The sequence below is a fragment of the Polypterus senegalus genome, chromosome 10 (genome assembly GCF_016835505.1).
Source record: "Polypterus senegalus isolate Bchr_013 chromosome 10, ASM1683550v1, whole genome shotgun sequence".
Lineage (NCBI taxonomy): Eukaryota > Metazoa > Chordata > Cladistia > Polypteriformes > Polypteridae > Polypterus > Polypterus senegalus.
Genome location: NC_053163.1, coordinates 91,258,090 through 91,275,543, shown reverse-complemented (window position 1 = coordinate 91,275,543; position 17,454 = coordinate 91,258,090). Strand labels below are relative to the sequence as shown.

Genomic DNA, 17,454 nt, shown 5'->3' with positions numbered 1-17,454 from the left:
GGACACCCGGACGGCTTCCGGGTGCGCAGCCGGCACTTCCGCCACACTGGGGTGTGGCTATGACTGATTGCCGGGAAGCAGCTGGAGCCCATCCGGGTTCCCATATAAGGGGCCGTCTCCCTCCAGTCAGCAGTGGATGTCAGGTGGAAGAGGACAGAACTGGAGAGGGGACGGGAGGTGGCCAGGAGAAAGACATAGCACTTGTGTGGCCTGGACATTTGGGGGAACGGTGCGAGAGGCACTGGGGGTGCACGTGAGCACAAACTGTAAATTCTTGTACATAAACGGTGTGTGGTGGAACTATGTTCCCAGTTCACAATATATATATATTATATATACACATACATACATACATACATACATGTGTACATATATACACACACACATATACAATGGGGTGCCAAACAGGCAAATAAATTGATTTTATGAATATATAAAGTCGGCGTCAGAATATATAAAGTCAAAAGTTGAATATATAAAGTCATCGCAGGAATATATAAAGTCAAAACCTGAATATCCAAAGTCAGCATCGGAATTTATAAAGTCATTCCTGATTATATAAAGTCAACATCGGAGTATATAAACTCACTCCTGAATACATAAAGTGAAAGTCAAAATCTATTGATTGAAACGACCCTACAGATTTTATTTTTTTTCTCCAACTCTTGGAGTTTTTTTTTGTTTTTTCTGTCCACCCTGGCCATCGGACCTTACTTATTTTATGTTAATTAATGTTGACTTATGTTTATTTTTTATTGTGTCTTCTATTTTTCTATTCATTTTGTAAAGCACTTTGAGCTACATTTTTTTGCATGAATATGTGCTATATAAATAAATGTTGATTGATTGATTGACTCTGAACTGAACTAAGCTAACAAAAACGTATTCAGAAAAATAAATTTAAAAAACACCGTTTGGTTAATGTTTTGAAAATGATGCATGTGCCCTGCCCAGGATTAGTTCCTGCCTTGCACCCAGTGTTGGCTGGGATTGTCTCCAGCAGACCCCCGTGCCCCTGTGGTCGGATTCAACGTGTTGGGAAATGGATGGATATTCCAGCGCTGACTTTGTATATTCCGACGCTGACTTTATATATTGAAGTTTTGACTTTATATATTCCAGCGCTTACTTTATATATTCCGAAATATTCCAACGCCGTCTTTATATACTCAGGTTTTGACTTTATATATTTGGGAATGACTTTAGGCTATATATTCAAGCGCTTATTTTATATATTCAAGTTTTGACTTTATATACTCAGAAACAAGTATTGACTTTATATATACCGACGCTGACTTTATATATTAAAGTTTTGACTTTATATATTCGCGAATGACTTTATATATACAGGTTTTGACTTTATATAGTTAAATGTAGTCATAATTGCGTAACTTTTTCTTTACCATAGAAATTTAAAGACTAAATTCAACTTCCATTCCTAACAAAGATATTTCTGGCGACTAAATAGAAGCTACTTATATCCAAATTCGAGCTATTGAGCTGTCGCCTGCCTGCCTAAATAAATCACCCTCGCTTCGCTCTTACTTTTTTACCGTTCATTTAATCATGGCTAGTGGCGGAAAAATTATAAAGTGGAAGGAGGTTTACACTGAGTATGGCTTTACCAAAACAATTACTGATGGCGAATCGATTATTCATAAAGCTTCAATTGGTGATCTTTTTTTCTGTGTTAACCTCATATTTTTTCATACTTCTTCTCAAACCAATGGGGTGCGAGGCTAAAATGAATCGTGAAGCGCTAATCAATGTAATCGGTGTACCAGGAAATCATGCATTGACAGAAGCTCCCCTTTGCTTGTGATTTAATGCGTGATTTTTAACGCGTTATGGAGCACATGCATCGAAGCTTCTCAGCTGTGCTTGTGCTAAGAAAAGGAACTATTTTAAAAATAACACGATTGTCAATGTAACCTTTTGTAAGTAGTGCCTGGAGGATTCAGTGTGGAGAAACTCTAGACACAGCGTGTGTATTAACTTGTGGATTTTTCTGCGAGTATCTGGTGGCAGCGTCACAAAGTCGTAACACTGCGTTAGCTGCAGAGCGCAGCTCAGAGCAAAATGAGATAAATGGGAGGGGAGATGATGACGTGACTCCCCCACCCGCCTTAACTGTCAATCCCCCACAAACACAGTCTCGGAATTTGCATAAGCACAGCTCCTCACCTGCAATTTTAACTTAGTTACAAAGTGATCAAAACTCTCGTTTATATCCTGCGTCCTCTCATTAAACTTGTATCCCGCATTACCCGTGGGCATGACAAACGCCAGCGGCAGCCTGTCTATGAACTTAATTTAAAGTTTAGGTTTACACCGTGCTTTGTTTCCGAAGTAGCAGCATTCATGAATATGGTTGTATATGTCACTCGCTCGCTTCTTATTGCTTCGCTGCCTTCTGAATTATACATGTCAGTGAGTGAGTGAGTGAGTCAGTAATAATATATAATAAATAATATATAATATATATATCTTTACTAATAAAATGCAAAGCCCTCACTGACTGACTAACTGACTCACTCACTCACTCACTGACTCATCACTAATTTTCCAAGTTCCCGTGTGGGTAGAAGGCTGAAATTTGGCAGGCTCATTCCTTACAGCTTACTTACAAAAGTTGGGCAGGTTTCATTTCGAAATTCTACATGTAATGGTCATAACTGGAAGCTATTTTCCTCCATATAATGTAATGGAGTTGCGCTGGATGGCTGTGGGGGGCGGAGTTTCTTGTGACATCATGTGTCACGTCTCAAATAAAGAGGAAGACGAGCTGTTTATTGATGCAGTAAGAAACGAATCAATGAATGAAACCTGTTATCTTTACGATTGACAAACACGGAATGTAACTTGAACACAACACATCCTACAAATACGAACCTGATTGAAAGAAATAATGATAATCAAATCCTTGATGACAGCAACACTCAATAACACTCACAAAACAATTACTGCATATTGACAATCATGTCAAGTTATTTTTAAAATGTTCCCTTTTCTTTTTCATAACTTCTTTAACACACTACTTCTCCGCTGCAAAGCGCGGGTATATATATATAAAATATATATAAAATATATAAAATATATATATATAAAATATATTTTATATTTTATATATTATATATATATATATATATATATATATATATATATATATATACACACACACACATACGATCTACATACGCTCAAATAGATAAACCACACGCCGTGGCGCAATGGTAGAGCCTTCGCCTCTAGTGCCGACGACCGAGGTTCGATTCCCGAGAGGGGGTGCACTGAGTATGTACGCGCACATTTTTATTCATTTTACCTTCGCATCCCCTTGGTTTGAGATGTATGAAAAAATATGCGGTTAACGCAGAAAGACAGATCACCAATTGAAGCTTTATGAATAATGGATACTTTATTCGCCATCAATGATTGTTTTGGTAAAGCCATACTCAGTGTATTCATTAGATGAACAGTAAAAAAGTAAGAACGAGGGGAGGGTGACTTATTGAGGCACGCAGGCAAAACCACAATAGCACGCGGGCTCGATGTACTGTACTGTAGTGCGCGTCAACTCGATCTGAATTGCGCGATCACATTCGAAAAAATATATCTTTCCAAGTTCTATTTACTCCATATGTGTCAAACTCAAGGCCCGCGGGCCACATTCGGCCCGGCGTATAATTATCTCCGGCCCGCGAGATCATTTTATATACTGTATTATTGTTATTAATGGCCCAGGGATATGCAGCGCTGGTAACACAATAAACTACAGATCCCATAATGCAGCGCTTCAGCTGCCTTGCTGAACACTTACTGCATTAATCAAGTCTAGCTTATAATGCTGCAAGTTATTGCGAAGCTAGCCCACACGATGCCGAAGAGAAAAGTTGATTCTGAAAATAGAGCCTTTAAAAACCGATGGGAGTCTGAGTATATGTTTACTGACATTGGCGGTAAACGCGTGTGTCTCATTTGTGGAGCAAATGTGGCTGTAATTACAGAATTTAATCTAAGACGGCACTATGAGACAAAACATCAAGATAACCTGAAAGACCTGAATGCAATGCATAAGATACAGAATGCAGAAGAGTTAAAGAAGAATCTGACACTTCAGCAGACGTTTTTACCCGTGCAAAATCACAAAGTGATTTCAAGTGAAGCTGCTTTTATGGGAGACACAAATGCACCAGTGCAACTTGTCCCACTTTCCCTGTTGCCAAGTAATGTTGAACCATGTCGGCACAACGGTGTTCCCAAATACGCACTTTGCTGATAAACTGAGCGCACTGCGCACTGAGTTCGCACGTCACTTTGGTGACTTTGAAGAACAAAAAAAGAATTTTGAGTTGTTTCGCAACCCATTTGCCGTTGATGTGGAAACTGCACCTGTGCAGATTCAGATAGAGGTGATTGAGTTGCAGTGTAATGGCACGCTGAAGGCAAAGTATGATACTGCAGGGCCCGCACAGTTTATTCACTCCATTCCCGCAGAAATGCTCCAGCTCCGTCTACATGCGGCTCGAACCTTGTGCAGGTTTGGTAGCACATATCTGTGTGAGAAGCTCTTCTCAGTGATGAAGACTAACAAAACAGCACACAGGAGTCGCCTCACTGATGAGCACCTGCAGTCCATCCTGAGAATCTCCACAACACAGAACCTCACACCAAACATAAATGAACTTGTTGCCAAAAAAAGATGCCAGGCGTCCAGCTCTGATAAAATGACAACTGAATGATTTGATTTGTTATTGCTGAAAAGAATACATTTTATTTATATTTCCAGGTTTTGTTATGCAGCATGTTCATATCTGAATTTGTATAATTTTGACAAGGTATATTTTTATGGAGAGCAAAATCTTTTGGGATATTTCAAATTTAAGTTTATTTTTTATATAAAATTACATAAGAGTAAAGAAATTTGAATGTTTGTTCTTTTAACGTTTACTTTATTTCTAACTTGTATAATTTAGACAGGATATATTTTTATGGAGAGCAAAACATTATAAGTTATTTAAGGTTTGAGTTGATTTATTCCGGAATAATATTCCTGTCTGTTCTTATTCATATTTATGTTCAAAAAAGTTAAGTTTTAAAAGTTTAGTTTTAGTGTGTTCAATAAATGTTTATCCTGTTTGGCCCGCGACCTAAAGTGTGTTTTGGATTTTGGCTCCCTGTGCAATTGAGTTTGACACCCCTGATTTAGTCGACACAAATATCTTTGGTTGGAATGTAAGGCTAATTTACTCTTTACATTTGTATGGTGAAGAAAAATTTATGCAATGATGCCTACATTTAACTTACATTCCTACCAAAGATATTTCTGTCGACTAAATAAAAATTCCTTCTATTTAAAATTTAAATAGAACGTGAACAGATACGATAGTTCATAATATCCACGCAGACTTGCACGTAAGAGCGGGAGTCATCCGTTTTAACAAGCAGCGTATTGCAGTGATACGAAATAGCCTGCCCATTTAATTATTTAGGAATGGATAAATAAATTAAGAATTTGCACAAATAATGTTTTTCTGTTTTCTTCCTCGATGGATTCTGGCACGCTCAGCAACAGCTGCTCGCACCCCAAAGGGTGTAAAATATATATGTGCGTGTGTGTGTGTATATATATATATATATATATATATATATATATATATATATATATATATATATATATATATATATATATATATATATATATATATATATATATATATATATATATATATATATATATATATATATATATATATATATATATATATATATATATATATATATACTAGTAAAATACCGTTGCATGAGCGAGAAGTAGTGTGTTAAAGAATTAATGAAAAAGAAAAGGAAACATTTTAATAATAACGTAACATGATTGACATTGTCATTGTCATGAGTGTTGCTGTCATATATATATTTATATATACATATATATACACACACACACACAAACATATATATACATATACATCCACATATATATATATATACATACGCACACTAAATCAACAGGACATACATTTAACTGGGACAATGCCAATGCCAGAGAGCTGGCTGAATCTTGGCTATCAAATGAGAACGCCATCAACAGACACTTGGACATAAATCCAGCATATGCAAACTTAAGAAGAACATGTTCATAATAAATAACACTTTACAACCAATACCCCCCACCGATCACACTGACTTAGCCACCTCCCAGTAATTTTTGCTATATACTGCCTTTGATTCTTGTAAGTCTAAGAATTATCCTCTGATGAAGACCCCTAGCAGTGGTTGAATGCTCAGGAATAAAAACTACTTTATGATATGTGATTCATTTTCTTCCTTTGTGGATCTCCAGCTACAAATATGCAAACCGTATCACAGGCCATCTCTTTCATATATATTGTCGGAGATGACTGGGGTGGTGACCCGGCCGGGATGCCCAGGAGGACCGAAAGGGGGCTTATGTCCACCTCAAACCACGTGGGGGCAACCACCCTGGTTCCTTTTGGGGCCACAGGTACAGAGCTTTGAAGCTCTACCCTGTAGGGGCCCGTTGTCACCGTAAGGAGCCCTGGACTTCAGCACTTCCGCCAAACCCGGAGAATTAGTGATGAGTGAGTGAGGGCTTTGCCTTTCATTAGTATATATATATATATATATATATATATATATATATATATATATATACATCACCAAAGGCCAGCATCACACTACACAACTTCAAAGAAAAAAGACATCACACCTAAAGACTACAGCTGCTGAAACTCATCCCCTTAATAATGTCAGATTATACTATCAGAAAATACAGGGAATGACAGATTACACGAGTTCCTCATAATTTCTTACCACAGTTTTAAATTTCCACAGTACTGAGGACTCGCCTCATTCTTACAGCCAATTAACGTGTTGCCTGACAGCGCTGGTGGCTATATGAGTATTTCCAGGTATGGTGAATTGAGCCATAATCTTGACCTCTCTTTTTCATTCTGTCATATTATGACAAACACGTCTCTCTTCTTTTTTTGCAGTCTGAAACACCCACTTTCCTTCTTTAATTTCAGCTGCATTGTATACATTATACTTCTTGCTAAGTGCTCATTGATTGTCAATAGTAATACACACAGGAGCTCACACCTTTGATTAAAGACAAAATCAGACCTAAAGTGTTATTCCACATGACTAGCATTCATGGGTGTGTGTTGCAACTGTCCATAACTTGGTAAGATTATGTAAATGAAAGGAATGAGTGGAAAAAAAAAATCACTGGAAAAGTAGTGCAGTGTGATGCTGGTTTAAAGACAACATGTCTGTAGTGATCACTGCAAGTTTATTCCCACTCTACAAAACACAGATGATCATAATCATTTTTAAGACCTAGGAAAAATGTTTGCTTACCGTTGTGTCTATTGCAAAAATGCAATTTATTCATGGTTTCTACAGCATTAACCAAACCAGAACTAATTAAATTAGTATTTAACATGGTGCTATAGTATTTCTCTCATCATATTCTATATCTATTACATTACATATCTGAGAAATTATCTGATAAAGTTTCAAAAACTATGAACACAAAAATTACGATCACACAAGCTGTGTACATCCTTTGAAAGACTTGCTTCTCTTTGGATATATGAATCTGTTATTCGCATTGGCAATACAATCTCTATCAGCTAGCCTTGACTAAGATTATAAGACTAACTGATAAGTGACTAATACATGGATATCTTTTCCAAATTGGACTTTAGGAGTAGCCTATTTACCGTTTTTGCCTTCAAGAATATAAATAAAATTAATTTTAAAAGTTTATTCTCCTTTGGAGTAAAAACTGTAACCTTCACAACAAACAGGTGAGAACTTTTACTGCATGAAACTGCTTTCCTAACAGAATGTATCAATTTTTTTTACTTGGAAGCACTCACCCAGCTATTTAAGCAAATTCATTTTACTCTAAAAACAGTACAAAAGAGAAAAACAAACTGGTTGCCTACAACTGCAGAAAGACCATTTTAAGATAATGTTTTCTGTGAAATATTATTCAAGAACATAAAGAGCCTTACCACATTGTAATAATTTTTTGTCAGTGTGGGTGTCTCAAAAGCCTTCAAAGCTTTGGGAGAAATAGGCTTATCTGGACAAAAAAAATATAAAGAATATAAATTGTTTTACAATATAGTAAACAACCACAAAACTCATATAACATAACATTCTCAAATATGCTTAAACCATTTTAGGGTTATGGGGAGCCAGAGTCTACACCAGTAACACTGGGCACAAGAAAGAAACAAACCACAGATTGACCACCAATGCATCATAGAACCCACTCTTAAATACACCAACACTTATATCTGGCCAATTTAGAGTCACCACTTAGCTTATTATTCACCTGTTTGAATTGTGGGAGGAAATCAGACTATCTTGGGAAAACCCAACACATGGAGAATGTGCAAACTCCATACAGACACCAAACGGGCATGAGATTCAAGCCTAGGATGTCAAATTTATAAGGCAGCAGTAATAATTACTGTGCCACCATGCTACCAAGAACAAATATTATATATAAATAAAAGTGGAACACTTAAAAGTAACAGAAGACCTTGGATGTTGAAATTAATTTACATTTTATGGTTATTCAGTTGAATGTCAATGAGGTATAGAAATCATGGAGGACAAAAGAAACACACTGGCTTACACCTGGTTTAAATGACAAAAGATGTATCAAAAACTTTTGTTTCACATAAAATCACACTTTATATAGAAATTACCTCTGGTCTAAAAGTTAATATTTTAAGTGATTTTAATAGAAGGCTGTTTTACAGTAGCAGCAAATTATCTACTTCAGTTGCTGAGTTGCCATTAGGAACATGTAGTGCAGGACAGAGATCTAAAGGACTGCAGTGTGTGCATTAGCTTCCACTGGTTTAACACAACACCACATGAATAATCTGTGGGTTCTACACTGTTTACTCAGTAGTGCTTTCTAGGTGCATATCCTTGTTCTCCCATTATGAAAGTTATATAATTTAACTAAGGACAAGACAAAATACTGCTGCAGAATTTTTGATTATGTGAAATATATCTGTGGACTGTGGGTTTCCTCTGGGTGCTCCGGTTTTCTTCCCACAGTCCAAAGACATGCAGGTTAGGTGCATTGGCGATTCTAAATTGTCCCCAATTTGTGCTTGGTGTGTGTGTGTGTGTGTGTGTGTGTGTGTGTGTGTGTGTGTGTGTGTGTGTGCACGTCCTTTGGTTGGCTGGTGCCCTGTGTTGGCTGGGATTAGCTCCAACAGACCCCCGTGACCCTGTAGTTAGGATATAGCGGGTTGCATAATGGATGGATGGATGGATGAAATATATCTCTAAATATTCATTATTAGGTTCTTGACTAAAAACATGGAAGCATTTAACAATACGTAAATTGTGTAAATTATATTGTTAAATAATTTATTATGAACTTTAAGTTTCAACTGAAAATTTTTTTCTGTGTGTGTCTAAAATTAAGTAGATCTGTTTGAAAAAACAAATTTTCAAATTAATATGTACTGTGGTTGAATGTTCTATGTTCTAGATTGAAATTTTGGCTAACATCATACATTTCCAAATACATTTTAGTAAAAGGAATAATTTTCTTAAACCTTATAGGACAAACTGGATATTGCTTCATTTTGTTTGGCTTTCAGTGGCAACAGAGCCATCTCTGCTAAAAGAATTGATCCAAAATTCTAGCTGCCCTTATTTGCATTTTGGAAGGACTCTAAATTGAGTGGCTGAACTGTATTTGCAGCTCTCCTGTTTTTACATGACAACTAGAGGTGTATATCAAAGATAAGCCAATACAATTGCAGAAATTCTCATTAGACAAAGATGCATCTAAAACGACATCTTGAGTTTGCATATGTGAATTACATTTTTGCTTACTCCAATAACAGAAATGGATCCAATTAGCAGATCCGATGTCATTCTTTAAAAAATATATTTCTATCCTCTTTGGAAGAAGTACTCTCATATACTCTCTGGATACCAAGAAGCTCATTTTAGGTACTAGAAGCTCTCTCTCTCGAACCAGAAACCTAATCCATTTCTCTTTGAGAATGAATGCATACTTGTTTCACCTGGATAATATTATCTCAAGAGCTCTTCAAGCTGGATGTGATTAAACTCAATAACCTTGTGGTGAGCATTACATTTAAGATCCATTGCTCCAAGCATAAACTCTGTGCCAGTAACAGAACCCAGACTGAGAAGCTTGTTTATTTCAAAAAGGAAATTTCAGCACCTAAACTCTAGGGTCAGAATGAGTAATGCTTTTCCTTTTGAAGGTGCAAAGCACACAACTGAAAGCATAACACCCAAAGTTAGCTGAGGAAAACAATGCTACACAATGGATATGGACAAAGTTTTTAACTAATTTGGAAATAAAAGAGGCTCAAGTCGCATCTGTTTTAGTCCTCTCTCCTACATGGCTATGCATCAGGTTAGCTACCTGGCGCTCTAATCCTTTTTCACGTTCTTTGCGTTTCTTTTACACTATTTATTAATATTCTATAAACCCTGTGTTTATCAATAAAATGTGCGTGCTTCAGTTACTTTGATATATTATTATATTGAAAATAAAAAGGAAACCTTGCCAAAATATATGCACCATCACAGGCAAAGTGAATACTCAGTCAACTGACTGATTAACCTCAATCAATCTATTCTTCTTCCTCAAAATGCAGCATAAAGTATTTTTTGAACATGCCATTAATGAATATGGTATCTGCTTGCGCTGCTTCAGCCAAAACAACTAAATGTAACGCGTCTGAAAGTCACTATTTATTCTTACCAGTTGCCTTGATCTCTCTCACATAATTACTGGGGAACCATCCAGTTTTGCCATTTAGGGTGCCCTCCCACCAGCCACCCTCTTCCATGCGTGTCACACTGATCACATCACCCTTGGAAAATGAAAGCTCATCTTCATTTGTTTGTTTGAAAACGAAGCGGGCTTTAACAAGCACCTGTTGACTGCCATTCTCCATCACTTCCTGAAAGTAATGCAGAAGAAATAAGTTAAAAGACCGAATAGGGAAAAACATACATAACTGTACTTTTCAAGAGCCACCTTATATCTAAGCATATTTTTAGGTAATGCAGGAACACTTGACAATATGGTAGAATAGGTACCTGAGCAGGTTTTTTCTGGTTGCCTGTCTGATTAAAAGTTGTTAACCAATAGAATACTAATAAATAATAAGACCCTTTGCATACTTATATTCTCACATTACCTAGCCATAATACAAGGAGATTATAATCACTAACTAATAATAGAAAGTTTGTTAGATAAGGCATAATCATATTCTGGTAAAGCAGGGTGAATTCCTGTAAAACAGCCTTTGTTGTGCCGTTTTCAAAGTACCTTATATGACTTCTAAGACTTTCGTTTTTTCTTAGCCTGTGTACAAAATTAGAATTAAAATTAGGCCTGGGAAAGTTAACAAGTTAATTGTTGCAATAAATGTGACTTGTTTAATGCATTAAAAAGTATTGTTGCATCCAGAGCTGGCAATGATGTAAACGCCTCAGGTATTGCTTCGGTCAGGGCGGCATTTTTAAGTTGTTTTTTTTTTTAACATTCTGAAACAATAATACGAATAAGTTAAGTGTTTACCTAAAGAATTACATACACATCCAGTACTGTATTTAAATACTACCTATAAAAAATTTTATGAAATAAAATTTTAATTTAAAGGTTTAACATTTCATATTACATGGTTCTCGACGATATACCACATGTCAATACGTAGCACTGGCTTTTATTTTCTTGATTTACACATACTGACGGAGGTGCAGTGGTGCAGGAGGAAAATTGGGTTATGGCAGTCCTGGTGCAATGCTAGAAAAAAATTGTGAGGGTTAAAGTTATGTTCTCTTTCTTTCACGTCATGTTTCTTTAAGAAGATCAAATCAAAGTCATATCACACAAGTACTAAATAAGTTATCTTTGAAAAGTACTAACACCAAAATAAGTCTCTAGTACCTCTGTATTTAACTCATCAGTCTGCCAGCCAGCTTACAGTGCTGACTGCCCTAACATAACATCAAAAGTTGATGAAATAGAAACGTAATGATTATTCCTACCCATGATTCAAGTTTACAGTATCTTCATTAATTTATGCACAGTGTCAATTTTTAAATGAGATTGCAACAACAGGGATCTTTTTTAACTTTCCAGGAGCAAAGGTGTAGACAACATATTTAGTGAACATTTTGGATGTATTTTCCAGCTGCTTCGTCCTTTTGCCGCTCATACAGGCAATCCCCTCGCTGCCTCCCTCTGCTAACCCAGGGTCAGAGGCTACTGGTATGCCTACTGTCTCTCAGCTCTGCAAAAGTCACTGGTGAACTTGCATCCAGGCAGATGAACCCCTGATAAATCTCCTGGCTACTAAAGTACTCTATAAGTGCGGTGTCTGCTAAACAGCGTTCACATAGCTGCTATTACGTCAGCTTCTCCAGGTAGTCCTGCCTTCTTCAGACAGGTCTTGACCACCTGAGGAGCATGTTTCTCTCATGTAAGGACCCAGTTTCCATGGTGCACCAGTTGAAAATCACTTGTGTAGAGTATAAATATCAAGTCGTTGATGGTGATGAACAATTGAGGATAGTATTTAAGGGAGTTTTAACACAAGTTTTAATGTATGCCTATTCTTTCAGCAGTGCATTCAAAGTCAACAGTCATTTTAAACGTTTAAGTTTCTTTGTTGTATATGCCATGCCAGTTTTATAATTAATATGATAGCCTTGTTTTCTTATTGCCTTCTTGTCAACTTACCTTTTAGGAAGGCATTCAAATTCAGATTGAACTTGCTCAATAGTTTTTTGATAAAATTTCAATTTCAGGTTTAAGGTCATTGTTTAAGTTTAAACTATGCCATTATTATTTTTTTTAATTCCTTTGTGTTGATTTCACATTAAATTTGTGATTCAGTCTGTATTTACTTCATTATTTATGAATTAATCTTATACTTACATTCTTTAATATTAGATGTGATTAATCATGATAAATGAAATATATTTATGTGATTAATTAGTTAATTTATTTTTTAAATTGATTCCCAGCTCAAATTAAAATATTAACCTTCAGTGTAACTGATAAGACATTATATTTGCCAACATTCCTTTCAAATATATGACATATGTGCTTTCACAACATTTGTCTCAATGGATTATACTAATGGACATTAGTTTGGCTTCAAAAAAACAAATGAATGACACAAGTTCAGTGTTTGCATATTTGTACTTAGAAATGAAGTGTGACATTTTGCCTATCCTGCTAATTGGTTGAATGGCAGTACTTCGAAACAATAAATAAGTTTTATTTTGGTATTAACAAATACAGCCGCTCATTTCATTGCCCGTGTATAAAAGTCAAAAAGTCACTTTGCCTAAAACTGTTCCCCAATTTTTACTTGCTACAACTGTTGCGAGTACTGCCAGTGTAAACAGTCCTGTGAATTACAATGACTGCATGACAGAATAACCCCACATCTTGGAACTGATTAGTTAGAAATTCTGACAAATTAGTTAGAATGAATGGATGGATGGACATCTGTGCAATCAGAAGATGTATGCAAAGCCTCAGTTATTTCATGGGCCCCGTGCAGGACACTGCATTAAAAAATGAATTATCTCGCCATCATTTTTGTCTCCTCTTAAAACTTCTTGGCACTACAAGCTAAATGATTACACCTCATCTGATAGGCTGCACCATTTCTGTTCTCAAATCACACACAACTCTATTTCTGAAATAACTCTGTAACTGGATAAGTAATTGGATAAGTGTGTGTGCGTGTTTTTTTTGTGTTTTTTTTTTTAAATAATAAGCACTATTCCCACAATCGTGCACCGGAATTCTCCAGTCTTGAACACAAAGCATCTGAAGACACGACCTCTGAGGTTTTTCTTTTCGACATGTGTTCTTGTGGTGCTATATTATCACTACTGAGAGTCATTTTCATATGTAGTTTTTATTCATGCCTTTATCAAGTATTATTGTGCCTTCTGGAGTAAATCATCTAATTGCAGTCACACACAAGTGCAGTAGTACCAATTCTGTTTATTCTGTACAGTTGCATTATCAGGAATTTGTATAGACTCAATGCCGAAATTTGAATTCTTGTGACATCCCTAATTGACATTTTATTTGACAGAGCTCAACCAAATCAAATTCTATACAACTGCAATTGTTACGATAAGGTAAAACATAACACAGTATCTAATAATCTATTAAAACTGTTTTAGCTCCATTTAAAAATCAGGAAATGGATACCTTGTATCAGGTATCATATTTCAAAGCGGTCTTTTTTTAGTAAACAAATCTGCATGTCTGAGGTGGCAAGATATTTGAGAACAGGGTCATCTCTATATTTTAATTCCAGAGTTAGTTTCTACCCTGATGGATGGGAAAAAGTTATTTACATTTGGTCTTTGAATCTATTAAGTTGGTTTATGCATTGTATACTCTTTGGTTGGTTTCTCTGGTTTGGATCAATTGCCTTTAAAAATAAATGGATGGATAGATAGATCATGTTTTTTCTCCTCCCTTGAATAATCACAAGCAACATATTTGGGCATTTTTATGCAACATAGCTACAAATTAATTAAATATATCAGTGCTTTGGCATTTGCACCTATGGTAAATGAATGGTAATATAAGCAGTTGAGTTTCATGACTTTAATGTATTCTGATAGTCCACAGATTTAATATATATTGAAGTGGTTTATTGGCAACTAAATCAGCTGCTAGTCAGAAAACGAAAGAATAAATATGTCAGGTAAAGAATGTGATCTAGAGTAAAAAGTGTTATAGGGACCTTTAAATACAACAAATTTAGAAAATGTCAACCAGGTACTGTTCATTTGAGGATTAAAGTTCACTTCAAGCATACATGAAAAGGCTTTTCCAGTCAGTTAGTTGATATTGTGGCATAATAAAACTGATAGTACACACAAAAATAAAATCAAAGCGGTAACTGTTAGAATATCTGATGATGTTTTATATTTACTGCACAGGGTAGAAAATGATGTTGGGCTTACAGGCACCGTGCTCGCCTGGTTTAGTTCTTATTTATCAAATCGATTCCAATATGTACAAAATGTGCTGACAGAACCCCATTATTATACACAGATGTTCAATATGGTGTCCTGCAGGGCTCAGTACTGGGATCTTTACTGTTTTCACTTTACATGCTTCCACTGGGATCTCTCATTAGGGAACATAATGTTAATTTTCACTCATATGCAGATGACACCCAGTTATACCTTTCATTTAGATCAAATTAATTTTCTCCGATGTTGTCTTTAATTAGTTGTGTTAGTGAATTAAAGGAGTGGATGGATGAGAACTACTTGTCTTTAAACACAGATAAAATAGAGATGTTAATTGTTGGATGGAATGACAACAATATTTTGTTATCATTTAACTCAGCTGGAATCCCCATTAATTTCACTGAATCAGCCCATAATCTAGGAGTTATCTTTGACTCTAGCATGTTATTTAAAGTGCATATTACAAAGTTGTCCAAATCATGTTTCTTCCATCTTAAAAATGTTAGGAAATTTAGGCAATTTCTAAATAAACAGGATTCTGAGAAATTAATTAATGCATTTATTTCTAGTAGGATTGACTACTGCAATGCGGTGTTCACTGGATGTTCAAACAGTTCTTTAAACTGCCTTCAGTTAATCCAAAATGCAGCTGTAAGAATTATTACAAGAACAAGAAAATACGAACATGTAACTCCAGTTCTTAAATCCTTATACTGGCTCCCGGTTAAGTTTAGGGCAGATTTCAAAATCCTCCTTTTAACATATAAAGCATTAAATGGCCTAGGTCCGGCTTACTTGTCTGAACTTATCATGACTTACAAACAAGAGCACACCTTAAGATCTCAAGATGCCGGTCTGCTTATGATTCCAAGGATTAATAAAATAACAGTGGAAGGTTGAACTTTTAGTTACAGGGCCCCTAAACTGTGAAATGGTCTGCCTGCAACTATAAGAGATGCCCCTTCAGTCTCAGCTTTAAAATCCCAGCTGAAGACTCACTACTTCAGTTTAGCATATCCTGAATAGAGCTGCTGATTAACTGTACATACTGCATCCCTGTTGTTAGTCATTAGCACTAAAACATAAGTAACACGATAGTTATAATTGGATACTAAACCTCACCTATTCTGTTTCTGTTCTCGGTACGCAAATGTGGCACTTGGTGCCACGGCCTACCTGCCAAATTGTTTTGGCTGCCAAAGGTAAAGTCATCCCTAATGGAGGATCGCAGGAATCATGGGAGAGAGGGGTCCTTTCATCGGATTGGCTGGCCCAGCACTGTTTCAGCCGTGGAATGGCCAAATGGAGAAGGCAGCATGATGGATGAGGTCAACAGGACTCTAAACATATCCAAATCATATTATATGATATCATCTACTGTTAAATTCTGCTACATACTTCTAAAATTTAGATTTTTATACTGTATTAAGGATTTGCTCTGTTCTGTGTATTGTATTGTATTGACCCCCTTCTTTTTGACACCCACTGCACGCCCAACCTACCTGGAAAAAGGTCTCTCTTTGATCTGCCTTTCCCAAGGTTTATTCCATTTTTTCCCTACAAGGTTTTTTTTTTTTTAGGAGTTATCCTGGTCTTCCTAAAGAGTCAAGGCTGGGGGGCTGTCAAGATGCAGGGTCTGTTAAAGCCCATTGCGTCACTTCTTGTGTGATTTTGGGCTATACAAAAATAAATTGTATATTATTGTATAAATTGTATGTATATATCTTGTCATTTGTTAAAAAAAGTATAATTAATATTATATGTCATTTCCAAAAATGACGTGAAGGGATGTTTTAGTGTTTTCTTTACAACATGTTTATGGCACCTTCTGAGCTACTTGTATCTTAGGCAGGCCTGATTCATTAACTATTATTGTGGGGTCAGTTATGGATTAATTTTCTGGGTTTTGATTAACCAGCTTTAAATATAAATGACCGGGTAAGTCATGTTGCTTTTCTCCTCTGTTGCATAGTAATTAAGAGACTGGAACAAATCATCTGAATAATGTATGTTTCTATACAGTCTGATGTGTCAACTCTCATGTAAATATGATATACTGTATTCAATCAAAAACAATAATGAACCATATTATACAAAAATTTCCTTCTTATGAAATCAAAATGACGGGTCACTTGAAAGAAAAGGAAGAAGATTGTCCTCACCGTGTTTTTGGATTGTCTATGCGAAGATTTATGTCCTTTGAAAGAGGACGTTCTCTGAGAACTGGATGGCTGGCTATGTGCTTGGGAGGCAGAGCGTGTACATGATCTTTCTACACAGTGATCTGTTAAAAAAAAAAACAAAAAAAAAATCTAAATAAATGTATCAGAATGAATATTATGTAACATTCACAAACCTGCTCAATGCAAATGAGGGCCA

The 17,454-nt window shown here is 36.0% G+C and overlaps 1 protein-coding gene across 2 annotated transcripts in view; it reads right to left on the bottom strand.

The window, feature by feature from the left end:
- arhgef6 (Rac/Cdc42 guanine nucleotide exchange factor (GEF) 6) overlaps nucleotides 1-17,454 on the bottom strand; it is a 149,329-nt gene that overhangs the window by 91,353 nt on the left and 40,522 nt on the right. For both annotated transcript variants that reach the window (XM_039766178.1, XM_039766179.1), the window contains exons 4-6: nucleotides 17,238-17,359; nucleotides 10,811-11,012; nucleotides 8,046-8,116 (exon numbers count right to left, since the gene is read on the bottom strand). In XM_039766178.1, the coding sequence (XP_039622112.1) occupies nucleotides 8,046-8,116; nucleotides 10,811-11,012; nucleotides 17,238-17,359 (395 nt within the window). The remainder of the gene's footprint in view (nucleotides 1-8,045; nucleotides 8,117-10,810; nucleotides 11,013-17,237; nucleotides 17,360-17,454) is intronic.